Source organism: Squalius cephalus (assembly GCF_949319135.1).
Source record: "Squalius cephalus genome assembly, chromosome: 22".
Lineage (NCBI taxonomy): Eukaryota > Metazoa > Chordata > Actinopteri > Cypriniformes > Leuciscidae > Squalius > Squalius cephalus.
In genome coordinates, this window is record NC_137143.1 from 26,071,226 (window position 1) to 26,089,892 (window position 18,667).

The 18,667-nt window shown below is 39.9% G+C and overlaps 1 protein-coding gene across 1 annotated transcript in view; it reads right to left on the reverse strand.

Moving 5' to 3' along the window:
• Positions 1-17,794, reverse strand: part of pcdh17 (protocadherin 17) — a 75,095-nt gene extending 57,301 nt beyond the window's left edge. Inside the window, exons 1-2 of the mRNA XM_079856727.1 lie at positions 17,252-17,794; positions 13,686-16,489 (exon numbers count right to left, since the gene is read on the reverse strand). Coding sequence (XP_079712853.1) covers positions 13,686-16,166 — 2,481 coding nt within the window. The 5' untranslated portion in view covers positions 16,167-16,489; positions 17,252-17,794. The remainder of the gene's footprint in view (positions 1-13,685; positions 16,490-17,251) is intronic.
• Positions 17,795-18,667: the final 873 nt, after the last annotated feature.

An 18,667-nucleotide genomic window follows, 5' to 3' on the forward strand; every position in this document is an offset into this window, starting at 1 on the left:
CTTGAATGAATGATTCAATGACAAATAAATGTTTTAAGTCACTTGTTGCCACCTAGTGGCGTAACAATGCAATCGATACTATCATTATTTAAAGCACCAAGTTACTTTACAAAGGTGAATTGCTCTAGTTTGATCGCTTCCATAGTGTTTATATCCGAAATATAAACTTTTATTCCAGTACTTCTGTGATAATTTGAATATTTGTAAGGCAGAAATAGCGATTCTGTGTGGTTGACAAGACCTACTGCTTTCCCTAGGTTAACGGCAGCGCAAACGTGGATTTGAATATTCCTGTGTGATTTCGTCAAAGGTTTAATCAGCCCAGGCTCATTCGAAAACGTACCTATGGCAACATTTTCGCAAAGCGCAAAATACGTTGTGTTGTGCACATTTCGCGACAGTTTCAAAGTGAAATGTCCAGTGAGTGGCGCTAAAAGCGCGTTTAGTTTTTTTCCGGAACAGATGAACGTTTTATTACGTCTGCATTTGTAGGTATCACTGCTGTTCTGAACTGAAATGTCCAGTGAGTGGCGCTAAAAGATTAATGCTCAATTGCGTTTTAAAATAACGTACATCTACACTATACCCTGCCCTAAACCTACCCGATAGTGTTAACAAAAGCAAATGCATCATAAAAACGTAATCATAACCATGGCATTTTAGCTTGATTTTGAACTTTGAGCTTTTTTATCGTGACTTGCCTTGCACAGGATTTGTACCCGAGCTCTTCACGTCACAATACATTTTTGTACCAACTGAGCTACTGAGCAAGCTTAAGTCAGTAAAACTGAAGATATGGACCTGCTTAAGTGATGCAAATTCAAAAATATACTCATTTACAAATCATGCACTATGGTAAAAAGTGTTTTAAGGTCATAACATAATTGTGCAAGGAGCCGCGTGAAAACAAGTATTTATTAATCCATAATTTTCCCCTGTAATCATAATTGTGTGTGAAAACAATTAAAAGTGCTTGCTGTTTTACTGCCTCTAGTGTTCATTTCTTTTAAAAACTGCAGTGATATGTCCGTATTGGTACGTATTGTGTGTTTTGCAAATTTTTTTCCACGGGAACGGTTTTCCAAAGAGCCTGTGACACAGGCGAATCGTTGTCATTTAGGAATGAGATCGTGTAGGTGTTTGAATCGAGATCATGATTTTTTAATGTGCAGCTCTAGTTGAAAGGGTGTTCTAGTTAGTTGGTATGGGATTTTGAGGTGCTTCAAGGGTGTTCTAGGTGGCTGCTAAGCTGTTTTAGGGGGTCATGTCTATGCTGAGATGTAGTTCTCATGGTCTGTTCACATCCCTAAGCATGAATGATAGCATGAACCTTAGAGCAAGCACCACTAATTACAAAACAACAAACTAGCTACAGCTTTTTGCGATGCATAATGAAAGGAGGGTGGTTAAACATCTCCACTCTCTGAGCTTTCTGGAAGACGAGCTGAGCAAATGAGTTTCAGAACTCTTCCCAAATTCATTTACAGCATACCACTTTTTTTTTTTTTTTTTTACATGATATAATCTATAGCAGACCACATAAAGTGGTTCCCATGAGCCAGGCATAGAATACAGAAACTGTGGGACCAGACTCCATTAGACTCCATTCATTAGTGCAGCAGCCTTCCTCTGCAATCCAACATGCTTTGATAAAGATTAAAATGTTGCCAAATGACTCAACAGAGCAACAGAGCCTCAATTTAGGTCATGGGGACATGATAAACAATTCATAAGCAAATAAGAAAATTAAATATATAATATGGTTCAATATAGTAATGAAAGAAAGCATTGTTAAGCCGCTAGACTGCTCTCCAAACAACTCCAGAAAGAGATGCCTCACACAAAAACGCACACGTTCGCACATAAAAGCCTGCACGCATTACTGTTGTGGCAGCGCTCAGAACAATTGTCTTTCACTCCAAGGTGACTCTCTCTCTTTCCATTTCCATTTCTCTCAGGGTCAGCTACGTGCATCTCTCTTTATGTGTGTGTATAAATTGAGAAAAGCATGGTTTGCTTAATGCAATGCTGTCAGAACGTCCCGATGCAGCCCTGTCTGCTGTGCATTAAGAACCTGTCAGCCAGAGTATGGAATTAATCAGCAAACCCCTGAAGAAACAATTGCATAATCTAAAGCTATAAACTCGGCCGACCTTGCCTTCAAACGCGCTTAAATTTCCACCTTCAAACGGGAGATTGAGAGAGCTAAAGGAACTGAGTCAATAGATTTCTCTCTCCTTTCTGCCCTCCAATCTTTTCTTCCTATAAAGAGGAATGATTGACTTCTCCACTCGCCTTCCCAACAGTTCTGAATAAAATTCCATATGAGTTTTTTTTCTTTTTCTTTCTGAATGTGACCTCCGCTTTTGGCTTTGCTATACCTTTTGTTTGTTGTGAAAACACTGACTCCTTTGTTAGACTCATCATCATGGTGGTTTCTCATCAGGATTCCGGCCTGAACAAATCTTTTTTTCTTCTTCTCAACTTGTCTTTACTGGTTTTCATGTCTGATCATTTTTGTCACTATTAAATCCGTTTAGGGCTGTAATTATGTTCTATAATTAAGACAAGATAGACTTTTGACTATCGGCATAAATTACAATATCATTATTGAAGCTTGTATAAATTATCGTTTAGCGTTACGTTCTACAGTCAACACCAGAGATATTAACCCTGTTCGCTTTTTTACGGTCTATCCAGACATAAAAATATATAGATGTGCTTGAGGATTTTGATGCTTTAAGCTTTAAGACAAGCCAGGACATTTGCAGTACTTGCAAACCTCTTTTATTGAGATATGAACTTTACAAACTTAAAATCCAACAATTATAGTTTACCCTTCCAAATTTACTTTTATCCTTTTATCTTTAAATTATCTCATATACTCGCCCTCGTGTTGTTCCAAAAGAAGATATTTTGATGAATGTATCAACAGTACCAATACAATGAAAATCAAAGGGGTTGACTTTTATTGTATTGACAAAAACACACCAAGTATCTTCATTTGTGTTCTTCATTTTTGGGTGAGCTATCCCTTTAAAAACAACCAGTCAGAAAGGCAGCTCTAAGCCCTGAATATGCACTGACCTTAGATCCGGCTCAGAATGGAGGCAACAGATTTTGAGAGCACCACTTCATTTATTAACAAAATCAATTGATGAAAAGGTGTGAAGTTTGCTACTGTATGGTGACAAGATAATCTAATTGTCCGAAATTTGGATTTAGTTGTCAGCGACATGAGCCATTGCACTTCTGATGTGAAATGACAAAAGCATAGAGAGAGCATGTAAGAGAAAGCGAGGCTGTAATTATCAGCTCCAAGTGTGTTAGTGGTCTCTTAGAAAACAACTCTCCGACTGGATCGGCCCTTTATGAACCTCTCACTCTTTGGATCAATCAATTGTTCAGAGACTGTGGATTGATCTAACTTTAAAAGGGCGCCAATGATGCCTCTCTTAAAGACGGAAGATGGGGCGGCCTTCAAGACATTCATTTCGATATTTGCTTGTAACTTGAGCATGTTTTGATATACTGTTTTTGTAAATATAAGTGGATGGCTATACGGTAATCTTTGGTCAGGTGTTTAAGTGCTGCCATACAATACAGATACTTGAGTGCGGCATTGATTTACAATCAACTTTCAGAAACTTTGCATTTGTCTACTATACTAAACTGATGAACAGCCATTAAAAGTTCAACATTATCTGCCTGAGTTCTATGCAAAAGTAAATGTTTCATAATATACCAGCATCTTGTACACTGATTCAATTAAAAGATGAATGCAAGAATCTACTGTTAAAAGGATTTTGGTATGAATACAGTTGGGCGTATTCATATTTTTGAAAAAGCAAGCAAAAAGAAATGAAGCAAAGAAAAAGAGAGTAGAACTGCTTTACCCAAATAGTGCACATTAGTACCTTAAAGGTGCATATTGGTACCTAAATGGTACATTGGAACCTTTTTTAAAAAAGGGTACCGTCCCAGTGAAAGCTTTTGTACCATTTTTTTCTGAGAGTGTACTTGAATGAGGAAAGACTAGAATCTCCAAAACTGTTTTTCTATTATGTTATATTTTCAATAACATATTTCGAATTAGCAAATCAAATCTGACAAATCACACTCTGGCTAAAGTAAACTGGTGTTCTACAGCAAATAAAATAAAATAAAATAAAATAATGAAAAGGCAGAACTTCCATTCCTACAGCCTCCAGCGTTGATATCTCTCCCATTCATTTTCCTATTAGAATTCTGTCACCTGTCAACTTATAAATATTTCTTACTGTATGTCTCTGCTTGAAGGCTGCATTATTGAACCCAAGCATACAGGTAAGGACATCACCCTCACAGACAGAGAAATAGAGAGAGAAAAAAACAGACCATAAACAAATAGAAGGTTTTTGTCAGTCAAGCATGTTCACATTGTATTTACTAGGATTAAGAAAAACAAACAGAAATAAGAGCCCCATGTAAACCGCCAGCCATTTTATTTAGATGCTGACAGCCTTCAGCCCATCAGTGCAGAGCTGCAGGTGAAAAGATGTAACTGTAGACAGATAAGACTGTGTACAAAACATGAGTGCTGACAAGCTCACTCATTAAACTTGACCGGGCCACAGATGCAGGGTTTATGTTACCAGCCGGTCCTGTCACATGGCAATCCGATATCTCGAAAGAGAGCCATCATCTCTGTGCCCAACACCTCACTGGAAAGACAGGCCTAGAGCCAGGAGCTATCTTTAGGTATTTCACTAAAGCTAGTGGATAGCATGAGGAATAAGATTTGAGAGGAGTACGAAGAACTTGTTCGAACAACACCCTGAGGCGGACGAGAGCTGCGCCAAATTATTGTTTATGCTACTACCGGGAATTCTTTAATTACCTATTTTCTCTGACAACATTTAAGACATCAGGACAAGTGCGTTGGCAACCTGCAAGATGTCCGTTGGAAATTTGCAAAGAGTTCCTCAAACTGTAAAACGACATGATGCGAGAAAAAGAAGAAGGATAGGAGGTGGAAAATGGATCTCTCTTTATTTCCCAGAAAAAAAAGGCCACAATTCCCACTGTGATAATGTACCTGAGAAAACATCTGTTGAAAGAAAAAAAGATCTGTTGATTGGACAACTGCCAACACTTAATAAAACATGTTCCCCATCGTTTGACTTTGAAACAGGATGCCGTTTTTAGCGTTACCTTCTACAGCATCTACATGTAAATTCCCAGATGTGTGCTCTGTGAAATATAATGCTAATGTAGGAACTTTGTCTTTTGATAAATAAACCAGGGGAAAAGAAGAAAATGAAAGAAGTAAATAAAAGAGAAGCAAACAAACATCCTTAAGTGGATACTGCCATTTAAACAGTTTAGCAGAAGTAGCCCCGTGGGAAGTATTCCAAGAACCCTTCGGGGTCTAGAGTGGCCCTGCAGGGGAACTGACGCAATCTGCACATAATAAAAGGAGAGATGGTGCTTGAAAGCACAGCTTGTGATTGAACAATGCTCCATGATTTCTGACACACAGAGAAAGGACGCAGCAGAGAGCTGTGAGGACTCGCTTCCCTGTGGCCAAACGCGCTGCAACAGACAGCTGTGTGTGTTTTTGCCGTGAATATGAAGAGAAAACGATCTGTTTGCATTGATTGAGAGTAGAATTTAGAAGCAAGTTGCTGCTGTTTTCTTTGGCTACAAAGTCTGGATTTGACAACCACATTTACTAACAGGTGTGACTCGCGGTTTCCCTGTTCATTCAATTATCTTGCAGTAGTGGTTCGAATATTGGGTCTCAATCATTTTCGTGATTCTTTTAAAATAAAGGAACAACTGAACTGAAACCATATGTTTGCTGAGAGTGAAGAAACTCTAAAAGATTTTATATGGGAACGGTTTGGATGTGATTTATGTAAATTACTAACCTTACATAGTTGCTCATTTAGAATACTCTACATTCATTAACACCAGAACTTAGGGAATTTAGGGAAACAATCATGTGTGTAGGCATGAGTTGTGAATTAGGAGGAAATTTGGTAGCACTTTATTTTACAGTCCTTTCCCGCATGTACATACTATGTACTTATTATAGCAATTACAATAACTGGCTTATACAGTAGTTAGCCTATACTAACCCTGAACCTACCCCTAAACCTAAACTTAACCCATGTTACATATAGTATATGTAACATACGGTATATATATATATATATATATATATATACACATTTATATAGTTACATTATATTACCAGTACATTCTTGGGGAAGTACACTGTAAGTAAACTAAATACGGTAAAATAAAGTGTAACCAGAATTTTTTCTCAAATGGTTCTGTGCATATAGATACGAATAATCCACGCAAGTATTAGTGAATGAGACCCATTTTCTGTCTATATGTGAACACCTGTAACCATAGCAATTGAAGTAAATATCAAATATGGCAACTTTTATTAATAATAATGATATAATAATAAACTTTATTTTATATAGCGCCTTTAAAAGTTGCATCTCAAAGCGCTTTACAAAGACATACAGAAAAGATACATCGAGATAAAATAAATAGAATCAGACAATCAAAATCAATTTAAAAGACATTGCAAAAAAATGTAACACCTGAATGTCTTTTCACAATTAACCCCTTTTTTTTTAAGTTAAATCATCTCTCTACTGCATGTTTATGTAGAAAAAGAAAAAGAGCACAACTCAAAGCAAAAGCACTAAAACAGATCTAATCTATTCTGTTACTATTTGAATGTAGTCTTTCATTATACACTTGTGTGTAGGATTTCATTTAATTCATTACATCCAGCACAAACTTACGCCATGTGTTCAATTATTTGTTCCCCTGTCAGTGTTGGATTCTTTTATTAAGGACTTGTAATTTGATTTGACTTTGTGTTTAGCCGCCACATTGTTGCATCAACTATTTACAAGTTGCTCCAGCATTCAGAGTGAAGGAACAATGGCAAAGGTCAGCCATTTGACACATGTAACCTAGCAGACTGCTAGCTTAGCATCCGCATCATTTAAACATGCAGATGATGTTTTTGTTTCTAATTAAAGAGCACTTGTCTGATTGAGTGTCTCATCTCAAAATCTAAGCGCCACATGGCTAAAAAGGCTAGCTGGAAAATGGTGCCAGAAAAGAGAGAGAGAGAGAGAGAGAGAGAGAGAGAGAGAGAGAGAGAGAGAGAGAGAGAGAGAGAGAGAGAGAGAGAGAGAGAGAGAGAGAGTACACACAACCATAAGCCATCTGAAATGTGGGCGTCACTCTGCCCGACATCACTGACACAGTCTAAACCATGTACATCAGGGTTAGATTATCCTACCATCCAAAACAAACAAGCACATAAGCAACCAAACCTTTGACAGCAACTCCAACGCCAATGCCTTGAAGCGTTAGCAAGGCTAGCTTTAGCCATTACTGCAACAAATATTGACAGTGAGTAACTAGGACTTGTTTCCCAAACATCCCATCGTGCAACATCCTTGTGGGCAAGGAAAGAGGAACATGGCGTTTACTGTGAAATCAATAGAGAGAAAGAACATTTTAATGCAGGTATAGTTCAAACAAACTCCAAACTCTTTAAAAACTTGAACATAAAACAGTTTAGGATGTTCCACACCAATACAGTATGTCCTTCAATGAGTTCCTTTCCATTGACCAAGCAAATTAGTTTAAGTGCCTCAATGTTTTCTGCCTCAAGGGTCAAATCTTGTGGTCTTATAACATTTGCTGGATTATTTATCTTTTTCACATTTAACACTTTAGGTTTTGGTGCTTGCTTAAGTAATTAAATAACCTCTGCACTATGGGAGCATTACTTGCAACCCTGTGCAAAAATGACAAAACTAACATCTCAAACTACACGACTCTCCTAGATCAACACAGCTCTTGTCCCAGACTCAGACTTTCAATCTTAAAATATGAAAATCCATCATTAAAAAAATGAATTATTAAAAGCATAAAATTATCTAAACAAAGTCTGAAATAATCATAAACCACTTCAATATTTATGAGAAAATTATTTATAAATGTTTCAAAAACTGCCTCACACTTGTGGCATCGTTTTCACACCAACAAATAAATCCTAACAAATGTTCTCAAAAGAAAATGTACTTGTTTAGGAGACAAAAGTCTCCTAAACAAGTTCAATCAAGCTTCTTTATTTAATTTTCAAATTATGCAAAAAAGTTTGCTAACAATTTCATTTTATGTAGGATATATACAATTCTCGCTTTTAAGCATCCTAAAAATAAAGTGTTTAAAGATTTATTTGAATTATAAGATATTTAAGTTTCTTTTCTGAATGTTCACAGGGCCTACAGTTTGACAAAATATGAAATATCAGCACACTTGGAACACTGTAAACTATAGCAGTGTCTCTGGCTCCAAATTCACTTAGATAAGATGTATTTGGTCACGAAAAAGAATAGGAAGAAATCCGACAACCTCTCATATCCGTTCATTTCTCAAAACCATATGTATCGTTCATTCATTCGTCTGTGCATTTGAAGCCACGTCGTCAATCTAGCCCAACGACTCCGGCACAATGACTTTCTCATGATTAATTCCATCGTTCAAGCGGAACTGTACAAAGGCGGGGTGAAATTACGAATGCGTTTATGAGTTATTAATGGCCTCGGCCCGCTGGTTCCCAAACGGGTCTGGGATTCCAAATCCACGCAGGGTGGACGGAGCTGGGTTATTAAGTATACAACTCAATAAATAATTCAACGGCATTACTTGGATTTCCAGAATTGCCATACATTATATATGCAGTTCAACAAATGTCTCTGCTATTATACACATATCTATACACTTCAGCTTTGCAGTAATTAATCACATAAATGAGTGCCAAAAAACGACAGAGATCTTTTCACCCTCCCTGCTACATTTTTCATGCCGAGGTTTTGACACACTCCAGCGCACCCAAAGAAACTCAGCGACCACGTGAAGGAGGAAGGGAGGGGAGGACAGACGGATGGATTTTTTTGTTGTTTCTGGCTTTGCAGGATTGATTTTCATCTCCCGAAGAACTGGGCTAATCTCAATCCTTCTTCTAATCTGTATCTAAACCACTTGAAACCCAAGGCTTCTTCACAGATGAATACAAAAAAACTTGTCAAATATGGTGTCTACTTGTGCGACATAGATGGTTGTGCATCAATCTATTTCAGAAGAAGGCATTCTTATGAACAACATTTATCCAAAATGTGAACACATTCTCTGAAATATGATTTTAAAAAGTGAGGTTTTGTGGCGACGCTCTCTGCTGTTAACATGGAGTAGTGAGAGAAATTTCAGACGTTTATCGTGGCATTCTGGTCTTGTCTTGTTCTGTTAAATCTGATCATTTATTAATGAGCCGGTAAATATAGCAGAGGATCGGATGAGTGCGTAACACACACGCGCGCAATAAACAGCCACACAAATCACGAGGTAAAGAAATAAAACCCCTGCAACTCTAGAAGGACTAAAGCTGGAGAAATCAAACAAACAAAGGCAGGATTTACTGTATAGGGTCTCATGTGCACCGTTTAAGCCTAGCAGACAAGTACTGTTTAGATTTCCCTCATATACTGCAGAACACATCGATCACGCGCGTATATCAAAACCGGCTATCAATAATTCAGCGCAAAAACGCCATCTGAAAATATGAACAAGACACCAAGGGCAGAAGAAAGAACAAATTTAATACGCAAGAGCTAAAGAAGGACAAGCTGGGGCAGAAAAATGAAAAGAAAAAAAAACACCTCTTAAAACTGTCATGATTATCTTTCCTCTCTCTCTCTCAGTCTTTTGTCTTTAACTCAGAACCATAAACAAATGCTCTATTGCTCAGGCTTAAAGGGGAGAAAATGCATCTTTCTTTACAATTACTTTTTTCTATAGACTCGTTCCACTGAAGTATAGCAGAAATTGCAATTTAATGTTGTCAGATGAAAATCTCTAAGCCTCTTCTCTACAAGTGAGAAGAGAAGAGAAGAGAAGAGAAGAGAAGAGAAGAGAAGAGAAGAGAAGAGAAGAGAAGAGAAGAGAAGAGAAGAGAAGAGAAGAGAACTTGAAGGACAAACAATGGGCTGTTACACTCATCAAGGGGAATTGTTATGACTCAATTTGCCAGCACACATACACACACACACACACACACACACACTAATCCCCCCTCCCACACTGCACACACACACACAATGTATCGTATAATGCAGCATGGAAGGACAGAACCATTAGCATGCATGACTGTGCTCACACTCCTGCTGTCCCACTGCAAAACACACACACAGTGAGAGAGAGAGAGAGAGAGAGAGAGAGAGAGAGAGAGAGTGAAAGAGGGCACTAAACAGATTGTCAGACATTGACTCTCAGTCTCATGCCTTGCCATTTGACAGTATTTCGCTTCAGTTCCCAAAGCAATACATTTAGAGCTCGTGCAGCAATCTGATTACCTGACAGCTGCTTTTATCGCACAATTTTGCAAAAACAAGTTGACAGAAACCCAATCTCCATGAAACACTGCGACTTCACTGCACGACACAACAACATTATGCCACAAGCACAACTACAGCCCTCATATCAAGGCAGTTACTCAACAGCGTGATCTGTTGTCATCTATTTTCCACTCCTCTCTTTCTGCATTAAGTGCATTTAATGGAAAGAAACAACTCAGACGGACAATCCCTGGAGAGGCATCACTATTGTCCAGTAGCAAACTCCCTCCAACCGCTGACCTTTACAACTGGAGTGTGTGCCCTCCCCCAGCGCTACATGAATTGCTACTCCTGCCTTACCGGTTTGACCTTAAGTGACTCATTTGACCTCTCTATTTAGGATAAACAAACAGATGAAAGCATCAAAAGATTTTAAATTGCATGCAATTTTCACTTCATAAGCATCATTACATTGACACGCATAGAGAAAAAATACATAAATTTGAAAGCTAACACTGCATGTGCATTCAAATCAAGCCTCATTCGCTTTGCTATGTGCTCACAGTACTCTGAACTGAAGGCAGACTGTCGCCACCTTGGGGACACTTTTATAGCCTGGATCACCAATGCTGATGCTCACAGCAGCCTCTGGCTCATTCTCACACACATTTCTACTCTCTCAAACTAAGGTAAGTAACAGTAAAAACATTATCTTTACTTTAACAGCAAGTTAAGCCCAAATAAAGCAAGGGAATTCATTTTCCTGAGTGTGTTTTTAAAAAAAAAAAAGGATTTAACAAAGCGTCTGCAAATAAATCTTAGCTTTTTTTCTGGCCTTAGATCTGAGGTTAAGTATGTTTAAAACATGAGGACGAATATTAAATGCTCTCTAGGTGGAAAAAAAAAAGGAAAATCCCCTGATCTCGACCACTGAAAATTTTCTTAAACCTCTCTTCGCCATTAAGTAATAGATTTGGACGCCTGTGGTGCAATTAAACGTTATTACATCCGTTTATCCAGGAAACTTTTCTCGGACAATCGAATTATACCCCTCATTCTGTTGTGCTTTCTGAGAGCAGACAGCCCTGGCGCTGTAATTGACCCTAAACCTCTTTTCATTTCAGACGTATTACTTCAACGGCCAGCTGTTCGCAACCTCTGGATCAGTTATTATAAAACACCATTACGGAGCCCCGGGTCTTACCCTCTTGTTGTCGCCGGGACTGATGGAAAGCATTTACAATTCCCTTGTGCAGCTGTGTGGCAAGCAGTGGGGACTGTGTGAGCTTGTATTTATATATTTGTTTATATGTCCATTTATTTTCACCTTTCAGGCTATCTTCTAGCTCTGATGACAGATACAGATGACAGCCCCCTGGACACATCGATCGACAGGGACTGGAAAGGGAGAGATTTCTAAAAAAATGTATAACCTCTCAACTGGGATTCACATTTCTATGGCTCTCTTTTAATCCCACTCTCTCTCTCTCTCTCTCTGTTCCGGGCCAGAGGAGAGGAGAGCCAGATTGTTTTACGGGCTCAGTAACAGGATAGCAGATCTGCCTCCTGCCACACTTCTGCTGTAAATAATGGAGAGTATATCCTGTACTGTATGGATCTGTGTAAACACAGCATGCACTCTATGTATGTGTTTTGGGACTTGTTTGTTTTCAGTGACAGAGTGATGGTAGTGAGAGAGAAGAGCATGTATCTATGCTGTAGTGCCTGAGTCTGTGATTTGATGAAGCCTCTGTCTGCAGTTATTCTGCTTATTAATAAAGGGCCCAGAATAATGGGCCTCACTCTGACCTCTGACCTGCAGCTGGGATGCAATGAATAGCAATGAATAGCAACACACTCACTCACACAATCATGAACAGACACACGCAGAAGCAAACACACAGATCTAGAGAATGTTAATCACACAAGATACCCATTCAAAACATGCATAATATAATTCAAGATGCTCTGTTGAGAATAACATGCTCTTTACTATCAATACTTGCTCTCACAAATTCATGCTTATCCACAAAAACACAATGCTTCAGTTAGCCACAATGCTAATGTGCTCTGGGTGGTTGTTTACTTCATTTCTATAGCAACACTGTGGGATGAGTTTTGCGCCAAAGTTAAATACTTAATGTTGGAGGTTTGTTCAAATCACTAACCCTAAATATGAGCAAAAGCAACATGTGATAGTATACACATTCAGCAGAGAGTTAACTACAAAAGACAATCCTAAGTAGAAATACTACAACGAAATATGTATATAAAATAAAGCAAGAGAGAGAGAGCTAAATTAATTTTTTGCCAGCTGTAATCTCAGTTGCTGCACACACATGCACACCTGATGCACAGAGTTTAAAGAGGTGACTTTAGCCTCATCTGACACGACAGATTTCAAATGACTTTAAACTGGCTTAGCAGCACAGACACACATAAGTTGTCACTGGCTTAACCAAATCGCTCCACACAAAGACGCATTAGCAAGGAATGAGGAAAATCTGGGAAAGCTCTTTCTTTCTTGTGGTGAAATGCGGTCTGAACATCTTTAATAGAGAGAGGATTCTCATAACGTTCTTGACTATGAAGGTGACAAACCTGCTGAATAAGTAAAACGTTAAGGGTGTTAGGTTTAGACTGAAAATTGAAATGTTTGAGGTCAAGAAAAATTACATTACGTTGTATGAAAACACATTTCCATGTATTGGGAAAAAATGAAAACATCAGTTCTGTCATTGTAAGAAGCAAAGTGTAGGAACCTTACATTCAAAGCGCCACAGGAAACTACATATTGATTGAAGCTCTATTCATTCGCAATATAGTAGCTGGAAAGATATTCTAGGCAAGAGCAGCAAATCATCACAGTATGGCCGTTATGAAATAACAAACCTTCAGGGCTGAACCTGTCAGTGCATCAAATCTCTCCACACCAGAGGTAACATCAAAACAATATCTCCAGAACAGAGTTATGTTCCATACTCAATTTCCTCTTAACGCATTACCTGAAACAATATGAGCAAAGCTAGATTTCAAAAAACGATAGCAAGGTGCTCTTCGGCATCTGGCAAGGAGTGGAGAGCGACTCGTGTTTCATAATATCACTGGTTGTGATCCCCTCCCCCCCCACACATTATGATTCCCTCGCTGCTTTGTATGCACACACATCTACTCATCCATTCCTGTATTGACCTAGTGAGACAGAGCAGGATGAGAGGGGGATGGAGGGTAATAAGGAAGAAGAATATAAGTTGTCCTTCCTACCTGTATTATTGACATCCTGTTCACTGGCGTCTCTGTGGTGTTCGTAACAGGTCCGGTGAAGCTGGTGTGACAGCCAACATGTCCTTGAGGAACGCTGAGGTTGTTGGCAGTGGGTTTGAGGTACATGACCTCTGATCTTGGAGAGCTGAGGGGCAGACGCGTTTGGTAGTCAAAGTACATGGGCGAGGTGGCCAGAGATGGACTGCTGACAACGTTCATCACGTTCATGGTGTCCCGTTCCTCCACTTCGCTCTGCACCAGCATGATGTCATTCTTGTTGAGCTTCTTCTTCTTGCCTTTGCCGAGTTGTGGGTGAGTGTACTCAGCGATGCGACAGTTGTATGTGCGGATCTCCTTGTTCTCCCGTTTGCACTTGACTGCGATGGTGATCATAGCTGCAAGGAGCATGATCGAGATGATACTCAGGGTTACTATTAGCGGGAGCGACATGTCCCAGTTGTGGTGTTCCGCGTTGATGCGCGGTTCACCCTCCGGTAAGGGCCCTGAGTAGGCTTTGACGATAAGTTTGGCCATGGCGGAAAGTGACGGCTTGCCATGGTCAGTGACCTTAATGATGAGCTCCACAACAGGTGCCACCTCCTCCCAAAGTGGCTGGGCTGTCCGTACCTCGCCTGTCACTGAATCAATCTCGAACAGGTGTTCCTCATTCCCATCCGAGATCTCATAGGTGAGCCGACCGCTCTCACCAAAGTCGTTGTCCACCGCTCTCACGGTGGTGATAATGTGTCCGACTCCCACATTCCGAGGTACATGGATCTCAGCAGTGTCATTCTGAAGTAATGGAAGGACAATTACAGGAATGTTATCATTAACATCCAGCACGCTCACACGGACAGTGGTGTTGCTTTCCAGGTGAGGGTTTCCAGAATCCTTCGCCTGGACTTTAAAGTCGAAATACTTGGTTTGTTCATAGTTAAAACTCCTCAGGGCATAAATTGCACCATCAGTCGGTTTGATGTTAACATATGTCGTGATAGATTCCTCGCTTACATTAGAGGGAAGGAGGGAATAGGACACAGTACCGTTTTGGCCTAAATCTGGGTCATGTGCCAGAACAGAACCCAGGTATTCCCCTGGGATGTTGTTTTCAGGCACCTGGAGAAGGTAGACCATTTTTGTGAAGCGGGGTGCATTGTCATTTTCATCTAAAATCTTAACAGTGAAAGACTTTGTTGAGTTCAGGGGAGGGTTGCCATTGTCTTTGGCCACAATAGAAATGTTATACTCATCTTTTACCTCCCGGTCCAGAGGTCTGTCAGTCACTACTGTGTAGAAGTTATCATAGTTCTCCTCCAGCTTGAAGGGAACGTTTCCCAAAATCCTACACTGGAGCTGCCCATTGCGGCCTGAGTCTTTGTCTGTGACTCTGACAAGCGCAATAACTGTCCCTGGAGTTGCTGCTTCACTAACCGCCCCCTGACGCACCGCAACGAAACCTATTGACGGCCAGTTGTCATTCCTGTCAAGCACTTTAACAGTGACTTTACAATGGCCAGGAATTGGGTTGGGGCCTTGATCCTTTGCCTGAACATCAATCTCTATAATTGGGTTCTCCTCAAAGTCGATTTTACCCTGAATCTTTATGACACCCGTTCGGGGGTCAATTGAGAACAACTCTTTGATCCTGTCTGGGACGTAACAGCTAAAAGAATAAGTAACCTGCCCATTAATGCCTTCATCTGTATCTGTAGCATTTAAATCTATCAATACTGTGCCTAGGGGTGCATTCTCAGGGACCTCTACTACATATGAGGGCTGATCAAACACAGGGCTGTTGTCATTGGAATCAGTGACTTTAACATTGATTTGCATTGTGCCTGATTTGGGATATTCCCCTCCATCTGTGGCAGTTATAATTAAAGTGTGATGGCTACGTTCCTCTCGATCTAAGGACCTCTGAACAACCAATTCAGGGAATTTAGTTCCGTCCCCTCTGGATTTGACATCCAAAGAGAATATACTGTAATCATCCCGCGTGATCTGATATGTTTTCAGGCCATTTTCCCTAGTGTCAGCGTCGTAGGCAGCAGCCAAGGGGAAACGTGTGCCTGGGGCTGCATTCTCAGATATGTCAATATCGATCTGATCAGAAGGAAAGCTTGGTGCATTGTCATTTATGTCCTGTATCTCAACTTTAATCATGCAGATCTCCTTGTCATTGGCAAACACTTCCATAGAGAGCTGGCACTTGGAGTTTTGTCTGCACAGTGATTCCCTGTCGATCCGCTGTTTAGTGTATAATAGCCCACTTTCGGGATCCACATCAATAAGGTGTGGGGCGGAGTTCTCCAACACCCTGAAGTTGGATTTTTTCCCCTGCTCTCCCAGTTCCAGCTCCGCATCCTTGGCAATGTTTCCAATGACGCCTTGAATTTTCTCCTCAGGTATTGAGTAGTTCAAGTTTTTCAACGTCAGGGCTTGCGCCCATAAAAGTAGGAAAAGGAAAACAGAAAGATGCATCCCTTTCAGTGAGAGTGCCTTAGGTTTGTGATGCGTTTTACGCCTCCGACCTGTTGATCTTCCCAGAAATATCACAATTTATACTTTCAATTACTGAGCACACATGCTGCTGATTCATGATAAAAAATGTATAAAGTCATTATGTGGGCTTTTTTTTAAAGCTTAAATGCTTTTTTTCTTCGCAGAGCTCCCTTTATCCTGAGTTTTTACAACAAACGGTGAGGCTGTACAGCTAATTTATATTCTGCTGAACGCCCAGGCGCATTGGAGGCATAATCACAATCCAGTTTCCACAAAGAAATAGCCTTTCCCAGCCTCTTCGCCTGTAATGGAAAAAAGAAAAGAAAAACACATTTCTATTTCATAGTATTGCATGTAATATTACACTTAATCATGTAAATCCTGACATAATGATTTAAACAAACACCTCGTGTCTCAACATATGCGCTTTTTTCCTCTGTACTGTGACCGCGTAATTCTAATGCGTAATTCCTCATTCCCTGGCGAACGACGTGAATGGCATGTCAATCTAACCTTGAGATGCGTCGAGCTCTTTAACCACTAAACACAGGTGGATGTTTGTGTTATTCTGCTCTCAACATGTAGGCTAAGCAATGCGTCGAGGATGCGCCATGTGGCACGAAGAGCGTTACGCGCATCAAACGCGCAATTATGGATAAAGGTGGTGAGCAAATAAAAACGGACAAATCTCTTTCAGTGTCCCTGCGTCCTGAAACAGCTGCTTAACTGATGCCATATCTATAGCCTACCTTGCTGTCTTAAGGCAATCCCTTGAATGCAAAAGCGTTGAAATAAGCCTCTTAACCGGCATAATCCTGCTGTTAAATACAATTCTTACATAGTCGCATAAAGCAGAGAAAATGAAACACAATCCTAGATGGTTATTTATACTGCGCTTATTGAATAAATACGAGTATAAGCTGTTGCATCCTCACTGACACTGTGCGCATCCAGCAGCTCAGGGAGCATATATGACATGTCGTCTCATCTTTTCTTTCTTTTTTTTTTCTTCCAGGATGACACTTTGAAACAGAATGATGATGAGAAACATCACACAGACTTACCTGTAGCCTACTATCCAGTCTAAGCACAACCATCACCAAAGACGAGTTACATCCTTAATGCACCTTTCCGATGAGTGGGAAAAACTCCAACTAGACTGTATGGAAAAATAAAGTGCTCCCCAAAAGTGCGCTTGTAATGTCAATGAGGCTGATTAGGATGCAGTGACTCTCCTGCGCTCGTGGACTCAGGCTGTAGACGCTTCAGGACAGATATCTTGTCCCAGGCGTAAAATGTACATCCACAACCGTTGATATCACCAGCGCGAACAGCCTCTTATACTGCAATGATGCGGGGTGAGACATCCCCGTGATAAATGCGTCCTGGCCCCTCGGGAGGCTATCCGTCTAGTTCCCAGTAGAAAATAACCGAAAAGAGGAAACACAAGAGAGTCCAAAGTTTAAATGTAGAAATCAACCGAAAGTGTTCAGTCCAATCCGACTGTCACTAAAAACCAGCTGTCAATAACGGTACGGGAATAAATGCACTGTGGCGTGCCGGTGTCCCTTCAGCCTCCTCTGTGCGTTTCTCTCTCTGACTGTCTCACTCTGTCTCATAGTGCATTAAACATTGTTACTGATCCGCCGCCAACCAATGGATGAAGGAGGAGGAGGTAACGTATCCAATCGGATTCTAGGAATTCAAATTATAGGCGGGGCTTTCAAAGAGGTCCTTTATGTGAGTGATGTGGACGCGATTCTGAGCGCAGACGGGAGTTTATAAAAGACTCTTGTACTTTGAGAGCTACAAGCGGGGTTGGAAATTGTTACGTTAAAGAAACTGTGCGACTCTCATGGCAGAATTAGGCTATATTCGCAAATTGGTCAGTCTGTTTCCCACCTACAGCATGGGGTGGTTTTTGTTTTGTTTTACTAGAATAATAGTGACCAATACTACTAGTGACTGTTATTAATACTAACATTTGGCAATTAATATTATTTATAACAATACTGAATGAGATCCAGTATAATACAAATTTAAAAGAAACATATTTCTGGTTTGGAGTTGATGAAGAGGTACTAAAATTTTTCAAAAAAGACACACAGATAGATGAATGAACAAGCAGAAACGTTAAATTTATTTGCCTGTAGGCTACACAAGATCATAATTTGGTCTTATTCACTGAGCTTTCTAGAACTAACTTGGCAGTTAGGTTGAAGTTGCATGCCTGTATTGTTTCTCCCTTTTCTCAGAATGTTGGTGCTCTTTTGACTTTACATTTAGAGAAAAACTAAATGAGAGAAAAACAACAGAAAAGGGTATATTTAGAACTGACAAAAAAAAAAAAAAAAAAAAAAAAAAAACAACAACAACAGGAGTTCTGAAGAGTCACTATTAAAGGAGTTGTCCATTAGCTGAAGTAAATCTCAATATCTGTAATGATTAGATAGGAGAAAAAGTATGGCATGAGAGGTAGC